The 25,554-nt window shown below is 40.6% G+C and overlaps 1 protein-coding gene across 1 annotated transcript in view; it reads right to left on the bottom strand.

The window, feature by feature from the left end:
* DDR2 (discoidin domain receptor tyrosine kinase 2) overlaps positions 1 to 25,554 on the bottom strand; it is a 136,575-nt gene that overhangs the window by 5,665 nt on the left and 105,356 nt on the right. The window contains exons 3-15 of the mRNA XM_063105236.1: positions 22,510 to 22,612; positions 20,893 to 21,124; positions 20,447 to 20,594; positions 19,961 to 20,066; positions 15,781 to 15,964; positions 11,858 to 12,101; positions 10,282 to 10,344; positions 9,319 to 9,449; positions 6,110 to 6,320; positions 4,416 to 4,639; positions 3,069 to 3,196; positions 864 to 1,055; positions 329 to 563 (exon numbers count right to left, since the gene is read on the bottom strand). Of these exons, the coding sequence (XP_062961306.1) occupies positions 329 to 563; positions 864 to 1,055; positions 3,069 to 3,196; positions 4,416 to 4,639; positions 6,110 to 6,320; positions 9,319 to 9,449; positions 10,282 to 10,344; positions 11,858 to 12,101; positions 15,781 to 15,964; positions 19,961 to 20,066; positions 20,447 to 20,594; positions 20,893 to 21,124; positions 22,510 to 22,612 (2,201 nt within the window). The remainder of the gene's footprint in view (positions 1 to 328; positions 564 to 863; positions 1,056 to 3,068; positions 3,197 to 4,415; positions 4,640 to 6,109; positions 6,321 to 9,318; positions 9,450 to 10,281; positions 10,345 to 11,857; positions 12,102 to 15,780; positions 15,965 to 19,960; positions 20,067 to 20,446; positions 20,595 to 20,892; positions 21,125 to 22,509; positions 22,613 to 25,554) is intronic.

Here is a 25,554-nt window from a genome sequence, read left to right as displayed (position 1 = left end):
TCTTTAAATGATAAGGTTTTTAATACCCTAAATTAATTAAGACCAATCAGCAGATAGAGAGGATAGAGAAAAAAAATTATACTAAATCCCTTATTCTAATTTTTAACTTTTTCCCTAAATTTTCTTTAGTGAGCATGTTGCTTTTTTCAACAGAAATAGGCATGTTAAAAAATAATAATTACTACACAAAGAAAATCATCTCAAGTCACAGAAAATCTCAAGGTCTGTTGAGTCTGCCTCCTGCTGTCTCAGGTTTGTCCCTTCCTGCCATGTGTGCCTGCCTACATGTCAGTGGCCAGGGTAGGGCTTAAAAATGCCCAGAACTCACCAGCAAGATGCTCTCCCAAGACATCCAGCGGATAGGGAGCACAGCCCGGCCCTGGATCCGGTAGTAGTCACCACTGTACAGGTTTCTGCTCATTCCAAAGTCAGCTATCTTGATGGTGTAGTTCTTACCCACTAAGCAGTTTCTTGTGGCCAGATCTCGATGGACAAAATTAAGAGAAGAAAGGTACTTCATGCCAGAGGCAATCTGGGTAGCCATAAACTTCAGGTTGTTATAACTGAAGAAATACACAAGAAGAAAGAAAGTAACCTATGGAAATAAGAAGCCATGAAAGGGTACACAATCTAAAGTTGATATAAACAAACCAGGGCTTATACCTCAACATCTCTTCTCTACTTTTAATGAATCCCTTTGCATTACCCCAAAGGGCAGCTGCTCCATTAGTCCCTGGAATAATACACTAACTGCCCCACCATCCCAGAACAACAATGAACTTTAAGGTTCACTGCTCCCCATTTTGAAATCCCAAGTTACTTTCATGGCCACAGGGAAGAGACAGAGGACCTGGATTATTTACCTGACCGTGAGTACATTCCCAGAAGAAGAATTGGGCGGCTCATGTCGGGAAAGAAACTGATTGAGATCTCCATTCTCCATGTACTCAGTGATCATGCAGAGAGGGTCGTCAGTGATACACACAGCTAAGAGACGAATGATGTTTGGGTCCTTGAGCCGAGACATGATCTTTATCTCCTTAAGAAAATCATTCCTTGGGAAGACATAGACATGGAGAAACCCAAGGGTTGCCAGTCAGAATCAAGAGGAGTAAGAATGCACAGCAAAGTATATTCCTACCATTACACCAAGTCTTGTTTCCCTTCGGATAACCATTGAGAGGACAGAGAAATTGGCACCTGGAATTGTCTCATTCTACTCCTCCTGGAATACAATGGACCCTTATTCAACTGTAATCTTTTTGAGAACAGGACCCATTATTTATTCACATTTATATCCCTGGTATCTAAAAAAGTGCCTGCCAAATAGAAAGAGAATAGTATTTCCTAAATCAAATATATGCTGCTACAAACTACTCTACACAAAGAAACTTTTCACGGAAAATCATATCTGCAATGCACTAGGGTATTTACCTTTTTTAAAAGTCAGGCAACCACTCTATTAATGAAGTTAAGGAACTTTTTATAAACTGAATAACCACACTGTGGCTTATCTGATAATTATTTTCTTATACTGGCTTTTCTTAGTACACTATGTACCATAGTCACTGGCAAGATACATTTAGTAGACTGTTCAAAACAGACCTGTTTAAAGTCCATGGTGGTAAAGTGGAGTCATTGCAAAAGGAGTACTCACTTGGCCAAGAACTAATCATTGTTTGGTACATGGTGACAGCCACCCTTGAGTCAAAAAGTAGCAATAATTAGGCCACTAGCCCATATTTCTAAAACAACTGGAGCAGAACAGGAATAAGTCACTAGTGAGTTTTCTAGGAATCCTGGACTGGAAGTCATACTATATCAATATAAAACCCTTGGAATCAACCTAGTCTTGATGCAACACCTGCTTTTTTTATTACCTAGGTGGTTCCACAGCTTGAGAGGGTCCAGAGTCTATGCCATCCATCATTACTAAAAGGGAGTGGGCATAGGCAGAAGCACAGCAAACCTCACCAAACAAAATAATGGCTAAAGGCTTTGTCATATCCTATGGGTTTTTTCTTCCTTGCCACTTTTCCAATCATCATGTGCTAAGATTAAGAGGAATACTCTAGCTATCTGTGGGACCCAGGGAACATCACTTTTCATTCATACTAATATCCTTAAGATTTAAGTTCTCAGATAAAATTCTGAAACCTCTGCAGTTCTATCCCCTCATCTTTCTCTCTTCTTTATTCCACATCCTGTCAATTGCAAGACTTTTAATGAAACCTACCACCATTCTTGGAATTTACAATAATTTAGGGACTAGGAATAATAAACTTTCTTTTACTATAAGTATCAGTGAGACAAGTCAAGACAACACAAATGGGAAGATGCATGTTATTCAGATATGCAGATTTCTCTGGGACACACACAACCAGCTTTCAACCAGCATGCCTCTCTGGGTGAGGATTAACTCACCATTACTGTAATGGAAAGGCCGTCAGACAACGTAGTATGGCTGGAAACTGTGATTATATAGTAAAGGATCCAAGAGATTATTAGCCAGTTTGGAAAACTGTTAAAGGACTGTGGATCCTTTTGCTTTGAGGTCCATGGATACTTTTCCAAGTAGAGGTAGCTTCTCATTTTGGGGGTTGCTGGACATAGAAGAAAAGGAGCATAAAAGAGAAAAAAAAAGGGATGAGAAAGTAAATAGAGATGTGAAAAAGGGAGAATGGAAGAGGCTTAGCAAGAAAGACGTGTGTGATTGTGGAAAAGTTTGCCAGGAGAAGGTAATGACGTTCAGGAGTATGTCTGTGTGTAATGGTGGGAGAAGCACACATCTAGACTGCTGTGTATATTTGGAAGTACAGTGCTGTGCAAAGGGACTTAGGAAGTAAATATGTGGCAAATACAATGGAAAAGGTACATTTGTGTTTGAAAGAGTTAGAGAAAAAGATGAGGACTGCTGAATCCATCAGAAAAGTAAAGCATAATGGAAATGTGAGACAGCTCACAGACCTTCCCATCTCAAAAGAAAAAATTGCTGAGAAGTTTTCAAGAGTATTCCCAGTCCTAAAGATGAAATAAATAAAGTGAAATTTTAAATGCAGACCACCAACCTGGCATTCTTGTTGGCATCTGCTCGGAGCATTTTCACAGCCACCAGGACAGGCTGGTTGGCACTGACATCTAAGGCAAAGTCTTTGTCTTTGAATTTTTCCATTCCCTCCACTTCACAGAGATGAACCTAGACAAAAGTCATCTAGTCTCAGCATCATCATTTCTCCTGAAGATGTCTCAGTACTCTTGCTGGGCATTTCCTGGAGATAAACTAACTCTTACAACTCAGGCAAAATGATCAGAAGACCCATAAGAAGATATGTGTAACATATCTTTGATTCAAATAATAAAATTTAAAACAGTGGTAAAGTACCCAGCTAATATGATGTTACTACTATATAAAAGAAATATACATTGTTAGAACACTGAATAAGTGAATGAATAAATCCGTAATATAGTATTCTATTACAGCACAGCCCACTATAAAATATTTGATGTAAGAAAGTTCAGTTACTGCATCATACAAAACATGAGGCATTTCCTAAGGGAGCACTTTAGTATGGAGTTTAGCATTATAAGTAACTTCTGTGTATTAGTACCAGTATAATGAGCATGGATTTTCTACCCAGGGGACAAAATGAGTACATATAACACCACAAAAAGATGCTCAGGCACCTCTACCTCCTCCAAACCAAACCTACCCAAGGGGAGAACATGCAACCCACACTGAGAACAAATAACACATGCTTATGAAACCAAGTATTGTATTTGGAGTTTAGATGGCAGTGTTGAAGAGCTTCTATTATGACTTTAAATATTACTTTGAGTTCTCAGAAGGTTCATGTGACTGATGTAAGAGCAAAAGTTCAATATACCATGCATCAGTCTGAGGGCACTTGAGAAGAGTACTCCTCCTTATCTTAGTGGGTCATTCATTCTCTAGTGGCTAATTCTGGGACCAAAGGCAGGGGCGAGGTTGTTTTTGACCATTTTACATATAACTTCCATTAACAGGAAAAAAACAAAGTGGCTATCAAGCAGCAGGGTGTTCTTGGAGAGTTCGTGAAAGATGATCACATCTTGTGGGTCCCACCCTCTGTAACCTATTACAAATTTTTTTGAAAATGTTGAATGTTTTTCAGGATATCTGAAGTCAAGTGACTTGTCTGCCTTAAACACTCCTGTATTGAAATTAGAAGTCTCAAGACCTTCACAGCTATTTGACAGAGATGAGATTGACCCAATGTTAGTCTTCCAGAGAACAATGCCCAGAGAGACACGTGGAGGAGATATTTGGTTGTGAATCTACTTTTGGAAGGGACACTTGTTCTACTGACCATTTTTATCCAACCATTTCCTTGAAGTCACCAAGGACTAAAGGCCCTACTCATAAAGGACCAACTTACCTCCCCAAACTGGCCTTCCCCCAGCTTCTCCTTGAATGTTAAGAGTTTCCTGGGGAATTCTTCCACGGCCACATCTTTTCCTGAGAGCAGGTCCATGGTGACAGCAGGCACTGAGTAGGTGTTGCCTCCTGTCACTCCCTGGAGATTCACTATGTCAGCCTCTGCATAGTGTGGCACTCCCTCAGGTCCACTGGGCTGGACTGGCTTCACAATGCCACTGCATCCTGGAAAGACGGGGACAATGAGTCTCGTTCCAAGGGGCATTGGTGGAGATCTCTTCAAAGAAAAAAATCTGACAGGAGGACTAGAACATGCTCTATGACAGCCTACACTACTCTTTGACATTCTTACTTGAAGAGTGGTTTTGCTTCCTCTAGAGACTCTTTCTTGCAGCCTTCAAAACGTAGGCCACCATTTTATCTCTCATTCTCTTCATGACACTGGACCATTAACTTCGTTGGCTAATCTTGTGAACTTGTGTGGCCATGCTGTGCAAAGGCTCATGCCATATTAGGATGGGAGTATTAAAGGTTGAAGATTTGATGGCATATTTTCTTGATTTTAAGACACTCCCATTGATTTAACAACCTAGTTTAGGGATTAAAAAACTTTCATATTAAATTTATAGGATCTAGTTTAAGACACATCTTAACTTTTAAAAAAAAGTCAAAATATGAGGGGGGAGATGTTTTAGACTTCAGAAAATAGGTAAATTACTTTGGTTCAGTCTAGGAAACAAATTAGCTTATATCCTTTATTTTTGCTGTCTCTAAAATTACCTGAGTCCAAGTGTCCTTCAATGTTTTCTATCCATTGAGTGATAAAATAGATAGATGTTAGTTTCCTCCCTTCCTTTGAAAAGACCCCTTCAGGCTCATTGCTTGAAAAGTCTATGCTCTTTTATGTAGTCCTGTTTACTTCTATACCCTACTCAAGCTGAGCTCCTCTCTGCTAAACACCACGAGTCCTCTTCTGCTGACTTGGGTCACTCTTAGGTTGATGACCTTATGAAAAAGCTGCTCTGAGCTTCAGAGATGACCCCAGCATCCCTTCTGTTGTCACTCTACAGCACTTTTCAAAAGACATTGGGATTTGAGTTGTGTCATTATTTTACCTGTTTTACTGCTTTTATTGAGAAAAGGCAAGAAATATTTATTCATAATAAAATCTTGTGTTATTCTGATTAATTTTTCCAAAAAAAAAAAAATCAAGGAAAATTAGATAACTCAATTATCTAGATGGCTACAAAACCAGGAATTTTAGAATGTCTTTAGGTTCTTTTTTTTTTTCCTCCAGGTGAAATTATAGTCCTGAATTTACTACTAATGAAGTTTGGTGTTGGATGAGTACCCTATCTGGACATTCTCACTTTCCTTATATGTAAAATGAGGAGATTAGACTCATTGGGCTGTTTAGGTTCTTCTGGTATTAACACCTTAGTAACACCTTTGATTTTTTTTCTTCATCTTCTGACATGTAGGTCTCTCCAAATATCTTATGTTCAGTAGCAAAGGAGAGGTTTTCAGATTAGGCTAGGAGCAGCAGCAGATCAAATCTAAAAAGAGAATGTGGACTTCTCAGTAGGTTAAAGTGGACTAAAAACAGATCTGGGTAACTGGGAGCAAGAGTATTATACCTGCATAATATTTGTCACACCTTCTCCCTCAATCCCCTGCCCACTAGTTCATCCTCACCTGACTCCTCCTCTGCTGGAGCAAATTCTGGGAGTTTTCGTATCAGCCTGGATGGCTCCTGGTAATCAGGGCGAAGCGGAAAGATGCGATCATAAGTCGAGTTGGACTCCTGTTCACTTGGTGATGAAGAGCGGTTATTGTTGAACATGCTGGACTCGCTTGGCAGAGAAAGGCTGACTGTCATTTCATCATCCAGCATCCTCCGGGAAGCCTGGAAGAGAAGAACAGGGAGAAGGGCATGCTGGCACAAGGGGTCATCACTTCCTCCCCTTCCTAAACCCAGCTCCTCCACTCAGATAAAAATAAGCCCTTACTGCTGTTAAACCCCCAAAACACCGTAAGTGGCAGGGATTTGTCTGCTTCCACAAATGCCTGTGTTGTTGAAATTTAGAATAATCCTCCATTTCTTCAAGGAGGAATTTGACCTCCTAATTTCTGTGCTGCCAACACTCATTAACTTTCACTGAAGCACTTATAAGCATTATTAACATGACGCTATAAGAACCTATCAGTAGCCAAAGACCTTCTCCATCTTACACAGTTTTCTATGTTCCTATTAAAAAATGGGTTTTGCTTACTAACCCTTGAATTGCTTTGATTCTGTGCAGACGTAAATTAAAATGTTCATTAACTCAACAAATGTGCTGTAACATGATGAATCAACAGGTCACCCTGGCACTGTAGATTAAAATAATACTCCCCTGACTTTGCATTTTTACTAATCAAAAATAAGATGGCTACAAAATGGGACAGGAAAGTTCCTGGTGTCTGTAGATACCAAGGCAAATTGCACCTAATACAGGAAGAAGAGCCAAACAACTAATTGTTGTGGGATTTTATCTAATGTGACCTGCCTACTCCATCAAAAGGAAAATACCAGCATCTGAATGCATGTGACTGTTTGAATTTAAGCATGTAAATGCTCCACTCCAACAAACACACTTTGGGTGTTCAATGGAGAAATTTAGGTGTTTGCTTCATCCACTGGACTGAAAGATCCTTTGTTGCAGTAAAATCCTCAGAACTAAGCGTGGAGCCCAGCCCATAGAAGGTACTCAATAAATGCGGGTTGAATCTCTCTAAGAAAGAATACTGAGGACACCATCAAAAGCATCTACAAAAATGTTTTTTAAAAAAACAAAAATGCTACAGTCTAAAGCTATACTAAGTAATGTTTATTGAATTGTATTGTGTGTATTTAAAGATTTTTCATAAAAAGTCTATCCTGAGGAAGAAATCCTGAATGTCACTGCAGAGCACCTTGAGTTATCTCACTCAGGATGTAGAGGGGTAGAAAGAATTTCTTAAAGGACCAAGGTAAATATTCAAGGGCAAAATTTTTGCTCTCGCTTTTACCAGGAGAGTCTCCAATCCAACATTCCTCTCTTAGCCCATGAAGATATTCCAACAGACCTCAGAAAAAATACCCAGAGAAGTGTGGTAAACGTTGGCTCAGATAAGGAGAAAAGGAGCTCACAGAGAAGAGAACACAGACCCTCCCCCCTCAACAAAAATGTGGTCCTAAGAGACTGTTCCATAAGAACTCATGTCAGTTTCAAGCTGCCCAATGAACCTTCAGTCCCCCTACTTCTCCCGCCACCACCACTCTTTGCTAACCCTCACCCTGAAACACCTCCTCTAGACACCCTGTGCATTCCAGCACTCTAGAAGAGGAAAGGTTTTGATATGGCCTCATTTATACCTTGAAACATATTCATGCTAATGGGTGAGCTCTCTGTGGATTCCGCCTCTCAGCCTTCAGTCACTATTTATGGATTGAAAGCTTTAATTTAGGTAAAGTGTTTTTAGACTGATGGTAGAGGTCCCTCCAAGAAGCAAGGAGACCCCTCTCTTCTGTGAAATATTCCTGCCTACTAACCTTAAAATAAACCTTAACTATCTCAGGAAAATGAGTGGAATGGGTCAGAAGGAATAGCAGGCTATTCATCTGGGTCACTCCCCTCACTTCTCTAATCTGAGCCCCTTCTCTCCTGTCCTACATTGAAAGAGTTCTGGAGATTCAAGCCCATTCTCACGGTGCCCTTTCCCCTCCTCTGGAATATACTCCACACAGGCATTGGTTGCCTCTGAGAACCCACCCCCAAACACAGAGGTCAGTCAGGCTATGTACTCTCCTTCCTATTCCCTGCCCTCAATGGAAAGTTCAAAGACTCACAGGTCAGTTTCTATGACCTCACACAATCCATGTCTATCAAGAAGAACTCACTGACCAGGGAGGGCATCCATGGCCAAAGGTAGAAGAACGTCATTATCAGTAGACCCCAAGAGAATCAGACACTTAGCAGCTGTGCCCAGGAAGTTGCTATCTGGTCCAATAAACCAAGAAAAGTCATGGATATTCCATCTTTGGTAGAATTTTTATATTTTGGAAGAAAGAAATCAGAATATTTCAAGATTAACAATTGGAAAGAGCATAAAAGAGAGGATAATAGCTGCATGACCTTTGAGCATATCACATTTTTGCATCAGAAAAATAGTTCAATATAACTACACCCATCTCATCATTACTTGGTGAGATTCAAATAAAATTATTCATGAGAAAAAAGTCTTTGTAGACTGTAAAGTTTTAGATAAATATAATAAAAGTTATTCAAATCCGTTGGTCTAGACAGAAAGAGCCTGAGGGGAGAGATGTAATCATAACCTTCAAGCATATGAAGAAGTGGGAATAGAATTGTGAGAAACTTGGTTTGGACGGTAATGAGGCTGGATGTTGTTCTGTACATGCACACACACCAAAAACAAACAAGCAAACAAACAGAAAAAGAACTTCAACAGGATTATCAGAAATTTTAGTTAGGCATTAGGAAAGTGATTCCGAGCCTTGGATATATATCAGAATCACTTGTTTAATTTAAAAAAACATGCCTATACTTTACCCCAAACCCAGTGAATCAGAATCTTCAAGGAAAATGCCTGAACTGAGATTTAATGTATTAGGAAGAGTTGTCTGAGTTTTCTAGGAAGGTTCCAAAGTCTCCATTCTAAAAATGAGAAAATGGACTTAACTAATTCTTTGCTGACTCCTTTTAACGACAATCTTCTCCCTGCCTATGCTTCTGGGTAGCCTCAGTTAACTCTTTGACCATTTATAAATTATTGTAATTTGCCTTTCACTCCAGGGGCAACAGCAGCTTAGGAAAGGGGGCAGCAGCTTCCTGTCCCACGCCTGTTCTGCACCTCCTCACCTTCTCCAGCATTTTCTGCCAGAACTGCCTCCAAAGGATGATGACAATGATGGCCAGGAGGATGAAAATGATGGCCACCAAGCAGCCAATCAGGATCCGAGTGTTACTGTCATCGACTTTAAGCATTGGATCTGTAAGCAGGAAAGAAGGTGGAGAATATAATCATCTCATGGGGCAAGAAAAAACATGAGGGACTGGACTGTAGGAACAGAAGTAGAACTGTTTCTTCAGGATAATTCCAGAAGATGCCACCTGAATACTTCTGCTTATTTTTTATCTTGCTACTGTTTTATTGCTTTGCCCTTATAGTCCTCTGCCAAGGGATAATAGCCTCCCCTTCCCAGTGTCACAGACTGCATAATGGAGAATTTTTCCATTCTTCCCAAAATTGCGTCCCTGTATTACATGGCCTGGGTCTGTAGACCCCAATCACACTTCATGAAAAACAGGTGAGGAACCAGTTTTCAATCTTCATTCTTTGAGACACGCCAAGATTCTCTCTGGAAACAATCACACACGTTTCCCAGATTGCTGGCCGATATTGGCCAGTGACTGTCTGAAGCAGTGAATACACTTCTACATAGCAAATTTATCTCCATTCAGAGAGAACAGCATTTTGTTTTATAGACTTTTCACCCACTCATTGAGACCTCCACTATGGGCCTCACCTAGAAATGTCCCTTTCCTTGTTTCTGCCCCCCAAGCTTCCCAAACTTTTATGGAGCAATTGGTACAACATCAGACTCTGCCTCAGCTGAAGAATCACATGAATCAGTAATGAAGAGAATGAATTTGGGCCCTTGACTTTGGAGGTGGACTGTCCTACCTTTTCAGGACTACTCTTCATCCAAAGCCACCTGGTTTCAAGCCTCCCACACAGTCAGGCCTTTGCAAATCTCCACCCTTCTTCATCCTCCAGGAGGTCCCTTCAACTTAATTTTCATAATTAGGAATCACACATACCATAGGTTGTGGGTGCCATAGGAGAGGTGGGCAGGGCTCCAGAGTTGTTGTACATGGCAGCGTCTATTACAAAACAAATGTGAGTCAGCGCTGGGGAGAAGACAGCTGGGTACCGCTTTCTCTGAAGGTAGGTTGTGACTTGGCACATTGTGAAATCAGTTTAATAAGTTGCCAACAGCCTTTTTGAAAAATGAAATCACAAATCTATTAAATAAAAATATCACCATCCATCTATATAGTAAGGTCAGCTTTTCTTTTGCAAAATTTTCTCAAGAAAATTTTTATTTCAAGAAATTTTTTTTTTTTTAATATTACATACTAGGTGTCATGGTACAAAAAGTTTAAGAAACAGTGGTTCAGAGGGCTGTGACTATATGTTATCATAAAGCATAGGACTCAGGTCTCAAATTCAGCCAAATGTAGAAAGAATATAGTGGTTAAGTGGGCATGGGACAGACATAGGGCTAAGATGCTCTTTCATTCAAGAAATTAAATTGTTTTATAAAAGGGTTTCCACTAGCCCTTGAATTTAAGGCCTCATTTTTATAGGAATATTATTGATATTGAATGTCCTTTACTGTGATGTTGCAGTTTCTGAAACTAAACCCCCACAGTGTATTTGCCAGATTGATGTTGGCAACTAAAAAAAATCAAGGGGGTCAAGAATTAGAATACGTATTTCCTTTCTAAGAGACATTTCTTCCTAATTTTTCTTCTTCTTAACATTATTATGTAAAGAAGAAGGTATCCGACCTCTACATGTACTTTCTGAATTGGTTCTTCAGGCTCCGGTGAAAAGTAATATTATTATGACATTGGATTTAAAGCTCAAGAGATCCAAAAAAACTAAAACCATAGTCCATAGCTACGTGAGGGTACTTCAAAAAGTTCATGGAAAGATTCGTACTATCCTTCAATTCCATTTTTCCATGAACTTTCCGAAGTATTCTCATAGTTAGCCATAATTAGTGAAGTGATTACTCTGCCTAGAGAATCCCTGAGGGTGGATGGGAGTTTATTCATCCCCCAGTGAACACAGTGTCAGTGGTACTGCTTTTGAACATCTTAATTTCTGCTCTCAATAATACTCATATAAAATAATCCGCCCATTTACTCATAGATTAAATTATCAGCAGAGAAGGCACTTAGGCACAAAACCTGTTTTCTAAATATATGCTTTATTTTCTTATCAGTACATCTTAATAAGCAAACCATCTTGAATTTTTCTTCTTTCAAAAAACAAATCAGAAAGGATGCGGTCTTCTGTTTTATCTTTAAATTAGTCTCTCCTCTCTTATGTTATTTTACGCCTGTACTTTTCTTCCAGACCCAGTACAAGTCTCACTCCTTCAATACTGTCCATGACAAACCCACTCTCTAGTGCCCCCCCCCACTCCCCTTTCTGGCTACTTATTGTTGGTACCATTTTGAACAGTTTTTGAAAAATCATTATATGGATTTTGTCTCACCATCTAAAATTTAATGCTGCAGGCAATGTCCTAAATACGTTTTAACTTTTCAAGATTCGACACAGTGCCTGGCTCCACTTCCCTATGGGGCCCTAAGAGCTCCCTACCTGATTGGAAGGTGATCTCACTGAACATCATCCAGGTGTCAGCAAAATGGTATTGACACTTGATGGCACTGGCCATTCGGTGGTGGAGGGGCACTGTGACAAACCGAGCACTGGGATTGACGTCATCCAGGACAAGAGGGAAGGAGACAGCATTTGGTTCCCACTCATTGGCTTCAGAGCGGAAATAGCACTGCACCTCCTTAAAGATCTTCACACCTTTAGCAAACATATTGTTGCAGTGGACCTGGCAGAGAAAGAGGCAGGTGAGTGACGGGTTGTCACTGCTAGTTTGCATGGGGACACAATACAAGCTGACCCAATAGAACCCTAGATCTGCCTGCTTCCCTGAGCACCACCCTTGGTGAATAGTTGATGCTCTGCAGTCTTCTGAGTTTCTCTTCTAGGAACTTAACAGTAGCAGTGATACATCGGTCAGAATTTAGAAAACCTGGCTGCAATCCCAGTTACATCTCTGCAGCTGTGTCCTCTGGCCACCTTACGTCGTGTTGCTGGGCTGCAGTTTCCTCATTTGTTAAGTGAGGGCTAGACCAGCATCCTCTCAGGTTCTTCTTTGTCCTCAACTCTCTTGAGGCTATAATCCTCTCAACCACAGTTGCCATCTACCCAGATTTGAGCTATGCTGAACTGAGAAAGAAGACTGCCACCCTACCTCCTTCTAGGTACATTTCAAAGCTAGACCACGCCTTTTCAATAGTTAGGTAAGAAACCTGAAATAATACACAATCCAAAACAATTTCATCTTTCTTTTTAGTAATCTCATTTCAAGTGCCATGTATCAGCATTTTTCAGCCAGAAACACCAACTTAATCATTTCTCTTAATTAAATTCAGTTTAGGTAAAGCCATTCTGATGAGGGCATAATCTTCCTCATAGATAATTTCTGAGATGAGAAAAGAAGGTCTATTGGAAGTTAGCTTGTAGCCTCTTGTCTGCTGCCATGACCATTTCACCAGGATATTTGTATGGTTTTTAAGGGTCATCAGGAACAAAGATTCCCAACTGCCCCTATGTGGCACATTGCTGTGTTTAACAACCCTCAAAAATGGAGCATGAATATTTGTAACTGACTCAAGTCACTCAGGGTAGTTCAGTAACATTTCCTAGTCCTATGAAGAAAATAGAGCCTTGCTGGCCACCATCTCCTGAATTTAAGGATTTCATAGGTTAGAAAAACATCGTCATGCTAGGAATATATTTATTGTTTCCATTTTAATGTCTTGCTTAGGCCCTGAGTTGTAACCCTTTGACTGTCCTCAATAACCTCCCCTGGTTTCTGGATAGTCAATACAGGATTACCGTGCCAAATTTATTTTTAGCTAAAGCAGTAGCAGGAATGATTATAGAAATTTAATGATTAAAGAAATAGAACAGAGATACCATAAGAACAGAATATTAGAGTTACTAGTGATTGTAAAAATTATCTAATCCAACTGTTTATTTACTAATGAGATAAGGGTGCTCATAGAGGTTTGACTTGCCTGTGGTTGGTCAACAACAGAACTGGGTCTAGAACTCTGGACTCCTACTCCAGTGCTCTTTTCATATATTATGCCATGTAGAGATGTAGCATATCATCTCAACTTTGCCATTTGGATTTTCCTCCAAATGTTTTAATGATAAAAATGTGTGTTAATACCTTCCTTGGGATGAATTAACCGTTCCAGTTTATTGAACACAAGTCAATGGAGCAAGGCTAAGAAAAAAAAATCAAAGAAATGCCATCTACAGCTTCAATAGATTTTTCAGACGTTTTGAAATCTGCAAAGTGTTGGATAAGTATCCTGTGGGGAAGGTAATCTCTCCTACAGATGTTTTGGGAATTCTTCTGGAATGCAAATAAATAGCATAGGATTTCATTCCCATGTGTTCTTATATGTTTGTTTAATAAATACAAGGGTATTTCAAAAAGTTTGTGGAAAAATTAAAGTTAATACAAATCTTTCCATGAACTTTTTGAAGACCTCTCATGCAATATATTTTGAAAATGCATTAGTATATTTTAATGGTGCATTTAAACTATACTTTAGGGGAGGAAATGAGTAGTAATTTGCCTAGGAAGCAAAAACTACTCTCTAGAAGACATCAGTGCCTTGAAAGTCAAAGTCCTCTTTTACTTTTTATTTGTCTCAGAAAAATTAAAATATGCTGGAGACCTGTTTGGCTTTAAAAGGACTGGCCATGAGTCAGCTCCTTAGAGGTTTCTGGCATCTTCTCATTGCAGAATATGCTTTTGAATAATTTTAACCTGTGATAAACTAAACAGGAGCTGCTGGGGATTCAGGAAGATCAAAGTCTATTAACTAAATTTTGTAACTTTATAGAGAGTTTGAAACACATTTCATTATTTGTGAGACTAGAAATTCTCCCAATGGTATATATTTGTGAATATTTGTGAATTTACATACATGCTCGTAGGTGCTTATGTGTATACACATTATGTAACAATACAAATAAATTTCCTCTTAAAGCACATTTTTGTTACTATGCATATTCCCCTACCCCCCAACAAAACTGCAAAGAATAGTATGTTTTACACCTGCCAAAGAGAAACCCAGAAGACAACAGAACACCTACTATTCATTCTTCATCCTTGAACATAAAATAGCAGATTGGGCATGTGTTGATCCTTCTGTCTCATCTTAAATGTTTCTACACTTCACTAATAGCTATTAATCCAATTAGAAAATATTATCATATTAACTTCTGGGAGTAATATAACAGACATGCACTATCTTTCTGATTCCCAGTTTCTTTGATTTAGTAGGAATTCTTAAGGAAGCACAGATTTCCTTTTTCTGGGTCCCATATTGTCCTATATACCTCCTTTTGCAAATAAATAGTAGCTTCCCCACTGCACTGCAAATTGTCCCAAGATAGGGACCATTTCTTATTCACCTGTTCATCCCCAGAACCTAGCCGAGTGCTATTTGTGTTCCAAATATAGCTGATAAGTTAATAACGAGATAGAAGAATGGATGAATTTAGGAAACAAATATTGAAGCTTAGGACTGATGTAAATAGAAGCAGTCACCAATTTGTTGGCTGTTAATATCTGCTCCCTACTATTTATGGGGAGAACAGATAAACGGGGACCCACATATGAGGCTGAATTCTCTTGTGCACTTTCTTGGGGCTTATTTGACGTTTCCTTATGCTCCCTCACAAACCAGTAAAAGTTATGTGCAAACCACATAAGCTCCTGGGGCCTCTTTTATCCAACAAAAGAGCTTCCCTCTCTACCTTTAAGTCCTAGTCTTCCTAAAGCTTGGAATTCAGGTTTAGCATTTAATCGGGCCATTTTTTGCATGGACTTTGCTTCCCTTCTATTCCTTTCTCTCTGAAACAGACTTGGGACTGAGTAAGGGAAAAGAAAATTAATGGTTTGGGCTAGGTACCAGCAAACTTATTATTTTATTAACAGAGATATTCTCAACCCTAACATCAAGGCTGGGCTCTCCTGTGAGGGCCTGCTTCAGAGAAAATAGAAATAGGCTGTAAACCCCTCCCCAGTTCTTATCGGGTGTCTGCATTTACCAGGCTCCATCACCAACCCGTCCATCCAATCACTCAACAAAATTCACCTACTCCCTCTTCACTGCTCCGTGATAGCTGATAAAATAATTACTGTGCCTAATGGAATTGATATGTTGGCTCTGGTGCTGGGATGAAAAAAAGAAAAACAAAAAACATCAAGAACGACTGATCTAGTCTAACCCATGAATGAAGAAAAAAGCCCTTAGAGATGAAGTGACTCTGAAATGCATGTAGCTGGTTAGTAGTGGAATTAGTGTTTAAATCCAGTTCTGCTGCCATCAGTTCAGGTTTCTTTCTGTATGTCTTTCTTCTACCACACTATGATTTTGGCCCTTTGAAGAAGTTCCACCACACCTAAGTCCACTGACCTTCATGGTAGTGAAATTCCTGATGCGGTCAAATTCAAACATGATCTCGATGTAGCCATTGGTGGCACTCTCATTCCGCCAGCCCACGTAGTCATAGCCAGGCCACACATGGTATTCATGGGTCTGGGTGAAATCATCCAGGCCAGATACCCCATCTGTCAACTGGCCCAGTCCTTCAGTCATACTGCTCAGGCCAGGAGAGGAGAAGCAAAGGAGAGAGAAACCTGAAGTTAATCACACATTCATGGAAGAGGTTTTACCCAGCTCTTCGCCCTGGCTTTTATAAGAGCTGATTATCTCGGAGGTTGAGGGATTATGAAAAATCAAAGTTCTTCTATAGTACCGATTCATTTATCTGCATCAATGGAGAACTGAGAATTTTATATAAGTGAATTGTACCAAATATTTAATGCTTACCACTTTAGTAGCAAAAGTCTTAAACGTTATTTTATCATTTTATATGAAAAGCTTCCTAAAATCTACTGTATCCTTGCCTACTGAATAGAATGTCTTGATATAATGACTCAAAATTATCAAATGCATTTGATGAATTAATTCATTAAGTAAATGAAGGAATAAATAAATGCACGGAATGAATATTACAATAAATAATAGCACTAAATAATAATAATTGCCCCTAAATAAATGGTCACTAAATAAATGTTCCCAGAGCCTGTTAGAAATTTTTTCTGATTCTCCTTTTACCGTATGTTGTCATCATTCAGTGAATTAATTTCAGAGAATCCAATCATGCCTTCTTATACCTCACATTTCCTATAATCCAATTTGATATCAAACTAAAGGGCAATAAAAAAGTAATCTCTGCCAAATTTAAAGGCAAATTTAGTTTTAATTTTAATTAAATATGAGAATACTAGACCTAAGGAATAAATTGCATGGATTTCTTGAGAGTCTAAGGTATTAGATTTAGTTTTGTGTTCTAGCTTGGCAGCCTTTTCTACTTCTGAGTGTGAGACTGTGTTTTGGATGGCTGAGTTTGCTCTGCTGCTAGATGGGGTGTGAGTATATTTATGTTCATTTGACTATTTAAAAGATATAAAGAGGCCTCTTTCCTTCTTTTTATGGAGGGACAGAGCAAGAGCCCATCATGTGGAACTTCTTTCTCCTTAAGCTCTGCATCTCGAGTTCTGGAAGATATGTCAGGAATCTCCCAAAACAAGAGTGGGATATTCACCTTTAAGTAATAATGGATGTAACCCTTGAGGTTAACAGCCAGAATCAATGATATGTAAAATTTCCAAATTCCAAAAAAAAAAAAAAAAAAGGTTAAGAGTGATGATGCCAGCCTTACAGACACATATTTAATATATTTATTCATTGAAAAATGTTTGGCAAATTATAAAATTTGACTGGCTTTATCCACAGTGACCAGAGCCTGGATCTCCCTTCCAAGAATGTGCCATCTTTTTTTCTCTCTCGATCAGAAGACTAGGAGAACATGTTTACTTGCAATACATATATTTCCCATTATCCCCATAAAAATAAATCCCATGAAAGTCTTGTGAAAAGCAGCACAAATCAAAAGGAATGTATATTCAGTTTCTCCTTGGTCAAAATTAAATCAGGTGGAGAAGAAATAAGGAAGGAAACTTTCCAGGTTTACTTTATATACTTCAGAATTATTAGAATTACTACAACAAGCACATATTATTCTTGATTTTTTTTTTAATTACAAAAGTAACTTTTGCTACTAACGCTATCTATTTCCTGAGACTCTGATCTAGGTATCTTGAATCTCATCACTCAGCCACCACAACCAGATATTTCATTACCTCAGTTATTAAGTGGAAGCTAATTATGTCTAAATTTCTATAATTAGTTTTTGTCTTTCCTCTGGTGTTCAGAGCCATTTTCCAGTACCTTCTCTATTTCTCCATTTGAATGTACTATTGGTCCCTTAAACTTATATCCCAAACTAAACCCATCATCATCCCCTACTAAACCAAATCTTCCACCTAAGTTTCCCTTTTCTGCAAATTGTACTTCTCTTTCATAGTCACGGAAAAGGGTCTGGTGCTTAGTAAGCATTTCAAATATGTTTGTTGAGTGATGAATAAATGTCATTCCCATGGTTTCAGTCATTTAGACTGAGGCTTCATCTAATTCTTTTTCTTACCCTACTGCCTTGTCCCCTACACCCAATCAGATTGCAAATATCCCCTAAATGAATATCATTTTTCCCCATTGCCACAATCACCATTATGGCCTTGGTCATTAACTCTTTTCACCTGACAGAATTTGAAATTTAAAAATGTCCCTCATTACCTCCTCATTCCACACAAATCTACCTTTTGCATTCTGCTTGATTAACCTATCTAAAGCACAGCTCCAATCACCTCCTTCCCCATCTTTAAAAACCTTCAATGTCTCATTATGTTGATGATCATGTTCGTGAAAAACAAGAACAAAGACAACTCTTACTCCTCCACCTTCTCTTGCTCCTCTTCGCATTGACATTCAGGTTCCTATAAATACGGCATAATCTGCCTTGTTATGCTTCTCATCTACTACTTTGCTACATAAATATGGCCCAAGGTCAACTACACTATTGATTTTCCCAGACTTTCCCCTAAAGTTTACAACCACGATTCTTTTTTCTTCATGCTAATCACTTTGCCTAAAATTCCGTTTTAAGATTCTCTACCTGAAAGACTTCTACCCATCCTTTTGGGCCCAATTCAGATTTCATCTACTCTACCATGTGTTTACTGGTGCTCCAATCAAACAATAACAGTGTGTATAACTCTTTACCTTAGAAAATGCTTATACATTTTTAAATCACTTAAACCTCACAGAAATAACTTTTAGTACATGAACTCAAGTGTTTTCACTCTCAATCCTGTGCTTTTCCACTACAGTTTACTCTTTCCTTTGAGCCCCAGAGCATTCATAGAATATCTCTTACTCATATCCTTGTATCGCAGCAATTTATATCCTGTCTTATCCCCTGTTGCAAATTATGAGCTCCTTATAGGTAGGACCAATGCCTTCATTATCTTTGAGTACCTACCATGCCTAGCAAAATCTCTTGCACATCACAATGGTTTATTAACAAAGATTTATTAAACGAAACTGAATTCAATTGATCTCTGATTTTCTCTATGTCTTCAGTATATGCTGGTCGGGATGTGGCTGACTGAAATGACGCCAAGACAGTTTAAGCAAATGGGAAAGAACAGTGACTATGTAGATAGAAAGGAAGTGACTAGGAGCAGAAGACTGGATGAATCAGGCCTCACCCAGGGCATGGCAGCTGGAGGCCAATGGTTTGTTCATCACACCTAAGCCAATGCATCTGCAGTAATTCCACACTCCCCTTCCTGAAACTCATGAATATCTCCTTTTCTCAACCCCCAGCAAACTCTGTCACTTGGTCTGGACTTCACTGTGGTCTGACCTCTCTGCCAGGCTTAATCTTGACTGAGCTGAGAGAGACAAGTGTTGAGTTGGGCTAGAAGAAGAGCAAGACCTGCTAGGAGAAGAGCAAGACCTTAACTCCTACTGCATCTGATCTCACTTCTCCACCATAGCCCTCCGTGAATCCACTTCAGGCCCCTTCCCTGGCTCATTCTGCTGCTCTCAGCTCCAGCTCCTCCTTTCATCAGGGCATCCTTGTCCTGTCCCCGCTTCCTTCTACCCACCTTCTCTGCTCCCATTCTCATTTCATCCTAGAAACTTTCCTTGTCTATTACAAGCCTTACTTGTCTCCTTTTCACAATTTCTAAAGCATTTATATTAATGGGTCCATTCTTCCTGAACTTCTTGGTCTGACCAATTTATTATACTTATTACTTCAGTCCTCTGGCCCTTTTTTTCCTGTAAGTTGGCCAACACTTATGACAGACCATATGTCCTGTTTTGAGGGTCAAGAATATGACCACCATAAATAGAGCCAAACCACAAATTTTAGCCTTTGCTTTGCATAATTTATGGTCATTTTCTCTATAATTACTTTGTCTTCCCAAACCAGACTTTAATTCCTTGAAAATAAAGACCATGTATACTTATTCATCTAAATTATCTCAAAATGCCTAGTACAGGAACTAAATAAATACTGGCCAGTTGATTGATTAATTATTGACCCAAAGCCATGATAAATTATTATTCTCTCCTGATGGCCATCTTCCCATTTGGATGATCAAAGCTTCCCAAAACTTACCTGTACCCAACGGCTCCATCATAGACAGAATCATTCAGATAAATGACAGAGCCTCCAGGGAGTACAAACTGCTGCCCTGCTGGAGCATTGTAAGACACCAAGCCATCTGCCAAAGGAAACATAGCTGTGTCTGTGATGCTGGGGAAAAGACATGCCTGCTGCTCAGACCAGCTACCCCAGGGAGCTAGGTGATGCTCCAAGGGCACAAGCTTGTGTAGCGTGTCCACTAGGACCCAACCTGGGCTCACAGGGAGCCCTGCTGAGAAGCACTTCTCAGTGGCAGTCAGCAGAGTGACTCTGAATGCATCGTTCTGTGTGTGGGGCACCACATCCTGGGTGGGTGGAAAATGCTTCTTTCTCTACCCAAGAGGGAATCACTTCATTCCAGGGGTAACTGATCCTATCCTTTTCTGGCTTGATTCCCTTTATATCCCAGGGGTAGCAGTTTTTAATAAGGTCTATAAGCTCCCCGTGCTAGAGACCTACCTAGCCAGACACAACCATAAAGCTCCACTCTCATGCACACATTCATGGAGTGGTCGGTGACTGGAATGAATCGGACAAATCTGGCCACGATGGGGGGCTCCAGGTCCTTTAGCAAAATGTCATAAGGGTTGATATTTCCATCCAGCACCTGAGGAGAGAGAAAAGGGTGAAGAGATGGTATTAAGTCGTGCTTACCTCTCTTCACCCCCATCACCCTTTTGATGGAAGAATTCCTTTTAGTTCAAGGAGCAGAATGCATCCACTCAGCTTTCCCATAGCCTTGATGTTGCTCTCTTTGTCCACTTCCCACCCTGCCTCACCCTGGCTCACATGTTTACGAGGGCATGCCGCACCTGTGGACACACAGACCTACACAGACAACTTGTGCTCTTCTTCTAGCCTAAGTCAAACATGATCTTGGACATCCCAGGGTCTCTTCTTCCTACCTGTTTCCCATGCCGGTTCCGCCAGGAGATCCAGCGAGTGCCATCCCGACTATAATTGATCTTGTACCTGGGGGCAAACTCTATGCCATGGCCCCCTGCATGGCGCCCCTGGGTCCCCACGAGAGTGATAAAGTGTAGAGTGTGCAAGTCAATCTGCAGGAACTCCTTCAGGTCGTCGGGTTCCACTGGAATCTCAGGGCACCAGGCTCCATCCCCTTCCTCTGAGTCCAGCCTTGAGAGGTGAGGGTGGGGAGAGAGAGGGCAGCTGTGAAACCACTGCTCTGTTCACCACCTCACAGCAAGCAGCTGCTCTGTCCTGGGGGAAGAGAGCAGTCTAGGGGCCCAGTCCAGATGGAATTTTTGGGTTCTCCTCCCTGGTCTGACTGCCACCACAGAACCCATTTGTGGTCAGTTCCTCTCCCTGGAGCACCATGAAACCCAGAGACAGTCACCAGCAAGGAGCTGGAGTCCTTTGGATCACATGAAGCTTTTATTTCCCATCCTGATTTAGAGACCTCGAAGGAAATGAAACACTGTCTACCCTCTGTTCCCCTACGGAGTCATTACACCATCCCCCTCCTCCTTTCAGACTCAGCTTAACAAAGATAGCCACTCCTTGCTCGGATAGAAAGTTACAGGATTGGGGAGGAAGGGACAGAAGGATCTCCAGCGTGGCCTATGCAAATGCAATGGAATTAACCATCAGTATGGGCATGACAGACAGGATGGGCAGCCCAGCAGAAAGTCCAGGCTAAGCTACCACTGAGCAAGATTGTGAAATTAGCATAAGGTTTATTGGGGGAACTTCTTACCACTTTCCCTCTTCCCTGGAATGCTCCCATTTCTCACGATGTCTCCCACTAATCTGTTGCTCCCTGCCAGCCCCACCAACTATCACTCTAGTCTTTCACACACGATGATAGATATCAGAAGGAAGGTTTACTAGGGTTGCTTTTGTTATGGATGATTCCTTTCTAACTAAATCAATACTTTACACCATGAGAATTCTATTCCAGCAGGAGGATTAGGCTCCAACCAGCAGAGCAGTTTTTGAGTTAGGGACTTTATTGATTTAGAGCACCCCTGAAATTATGCCACACTCTGTTTATGTGTAGGATGGCTCTTCTATGTGAGATACCCTTAAGAGAGGGGAGAAACTTGTTGGAGCCTCAAGGTCTGGTCAAGCCCTCGATGCTTTGCATAGTGAGTGATCTTTCACAGATACCCTCTGAGAAGAGGAGTGGACACTAACTGCCAGTGTCCTACATAATCTGCACCTTTTCATATCTGCCATTTTGACCTGCCTCCTGAAGCAACTCACAATGAAAAGGTCAGGTAAAGCAAATTCACTGCATATCAACGAACCCATTTGCTGTAGGTGGTGTGGCTCTGAGGCCTCTGTGGTTGGGATGGGGTTGCCAGACCAGTACATGTGGCCAAGCCCTGAGTTCTCTCCCTGAAAACACAGAGCAGGACAGGCCCCCTTGATGTCCTTTCCCCATTCCCACCAGCTCCCACCAGTACCACCCCTCTTCCTCAATCCTTCAAGTTAGGGCTCTGTGTCCAGGAAATCTGTCTATCCCAGAATGCAGGCTTTCTTGAGGTAGCTGTCCTCACCTTCCATATTTGGCAGCTGTGGACTCTGACCACTGACTGGAAGCTGTGATGTCCTCATCAGGAATGTGGCCTCCAGACATGCCCAAAGGGTAGCGGCATATAGCTAGACCAAGAGAAACCAAAGACAAAAGAGAGGCCAAACTTATAGTTGTATTTCTAGAGCCCCCTAGAATGAATCTCACTGATTATTGAATAGGGAATAAGAGGACTTAAATCTTCCTAAATCCCTAGATGACACCAGTTTGACCACTCCGAGTCTACCAGACTTGTCTTCTTGGCCCTGACTCCAAATACCATTTAAGCCTCCAAGATTTGACTCTCAGCCAAACCTATCTTTTGGTTCAAACTCTGACCAGTAATGAAATATAGTGTAGTGTGCTCATTTATCCTTCATGTTTGATAGTGACCCCAGTGGCCCCTCCCCATGTCCTTGTTAACAGATGTGCACTTCCGATCAACTTCCCAGCAGTAGTGAGTCATCCTCATAAACACCAGGTAGCCCTGTGATCCACAGCATTCTCTTTTCTGGGTAGCTGATTGCATGAAACTATGAAGCAAACCAAAAAACTCTCCTGTGAAGATAAATTTTGGGCCCCCATTAGCACCATATTCTGGCTCCTGGCTAAAAACAATAATCTCTGGGGATGGACTTCAACTTTTAACCCAGATAGAGTAACAAGGACCAGATTTACCATCCTGTATGAAATAATCAAAAAGGACAAAATACATGAAAAATTGTCTTTGAAGATGGAGAATATCAGACAACAAAGGACAACAATCTCTGAGAGACAGGAAACAAAGAAGATAAGCCCTAAAATTGCACCAGCTTACTGCCATCAGAGTTTGTCCAGGCTACAGCACAATAAGCGAGAACTCAGGCAGAGCTGGAAAACTCCCTGAGCCTAGGAGACAAAGGTAAGAGTTTGGCAAGGTCAAGGGGACAAGAGTTCTCAAGACATAGGGCCTCCACCTAAAATACAGGATACCTAGTTAAATTTGAACTTCAGATAGAGATTTCCTTTTTTAGTAAAAGTATGTTCCACACAAGAAAAAATTACCAGTCATGTCAAAAAAGCAGGAAAATAGAACCCATCATGAGAAGAATAATAAAAAAAAAATTTGAAACTGATGCAGAAATTATTGCTTTTCAAAATCCTAGTGGTGTGTTTTTGCAGAAATAGAAAAAAAGAATTCTAAAATTCATATGGAACCAGGAAAGGAACTGAATAGCCAAAGTAATCTTGAAAAAGAACAACGTTGGTGGTATCACACTTCCAGATTTGGAAGTATACTGCAAAGCTACAGTAATTAAATCAGTGTGGTACTTGAAAAAAAAAAGCTGACATTATAGACCAATAAAACAGAATAGTTAAGAAATAAACCCACACACATAAGGTCAATTGATCTTTGACAAGGGTGCCTGTGTCACACCAAGTAAAGCTCCTGTATTATCTGACCCTAGGAAAGATGGCTCTGGGCCAAGGACTAGCTGATATTTTCAAAAACCGTGGTTAAGCAAAACCATACACAGACAGCTTTAGCAAGAAATATGGCTATATACCCAACTGGAACACTTCTCTGTTCACTATCCAAGTCAGATTTGAATCAAGGGATAGACATGGGAATCTAGTATCATTTGGCCTATTCTTATCAAATGTGTAATTTCTCCAGCTGAGGTGATAGGTTCCACAGATGATCATGCTTAAATCTGCATGGCAAATCCTAATTGTTTGAGGATGAGGCAACAATTTCTCAAATTCCAAACTCTCTGAGAAGTGAAATCGAAGGAAAGAGTGAGAATAAGTGCTATGGGTCAAATGTGTCCCACAAAAGTTCATGTACTGGAAACTTAACCTCCATTGTAACAATGTTAAGAGGATGGGAAATCCAATTATGGTATTTGAAAGGTGGAGTCTTTTAAGAAGTGATTAGATTGTGAGGACCATGCCCTAGTGACTGGATTGATCCTTTTGTGGAGTAATGGGTTGATGGTTTAATGGATGGTCATGGGCGTGGCTCTCATGGGTTTTTAAGGAGAGCAGGTTAGCTCTCTTGCTCAGCCCTTTCTCACCATGTGACACCCTGCATTGCTGTGGAACGTCATAACCAAGAAAAAGGCCCTCACCAGATGTGTTTCCTAGACTTTGGACTTCTCAGCCTCTGAAACTGTAAGAAGTAAGTTTTCTTTCTTTATAAATTACCCAGTTTCAACTATTCTATTATAAATAACAGCAACAAACTAATACAGTGAGGAAATACTGAAACAAGATGCCAATGAGGCCAAAATTACCTGTGGGTGAGGCTGATGTACACTTCAAACGTCACACACAGAAGACAGCACTCTTGTCTGCTCCATCCCTCCACGCGGTGAAAGCCACACCTGACTCAGGGCCTGCTCCGACCCTCTCCTTGACACTGATCCTACATGTTGTTGAGTATGCTAAGTGTTTTAGTCCTTGGCACCAGTGACTTAGTGAACAAGAAGAGGCTCGTAGAGGCCTCTAACCTGGGTGACATGCCCCAGTCCAGTTTACCAGAGCACCTACATTGGCATTTGGGACCTACACTTAGCTACCAGTAAAGTAGAACAATGTTGCTCTCCCTTTGCCACTGTCCCCTGTGTGTATAATTCCCTTAGGGACCTCCTGGGGAGGAGGCCTGACTGCCCAAGGCAGGCATTCCTGCTCCTTTGGCTACAATCCATGTCATAGTCTCCCCCATTGCCATGTTGACCCTGAAATAGAGTTTTTAACAATTTGCAAAGTGCTGTACCAATAGCCCTATGTGCCAGGCAGGGCATATACTATTACTACAAAACATCTATGAGGAAAGCGGTGGAAGGCCCATAGCTAGTCAGTGGTAGGGATTTGACTCAGATCACATTTCTGTGTCACAATCCAAAGTTTGGCCCAATACACCAGACTGCTCCCTCTACTTTAACCAGAAGAGTGGCCAGATGCAAAGTGTTTCTCCCAAGATGCCCTGCGGCTGACAGCAGCACTGCAGAGTAGGAAGTGAGTTGCTCCAGCACGTTCTGTCTCTTCT

The sequence above is a fragment of the Cynocephalus volans genome, chromosome 8, assembly GCF_027409185.1.
Source record: "Cynocephalus volans isolate mCynVol1 chromosome 8, mCynVol1.pri, whole genome shotgun sequence".
Classification (NCBI taxonomy): domain Eukaryota; kingdom Metazoa; phylum Chordata; class Mammalia; order Dermoptera; family Cynocephalidae; genus Cynocephalus; species Cynocephalus volans.
Note: the sequence above shows the minus strand (reverse complement) of the source record. Positions and strands in the feature narration are given on the sequence as shown.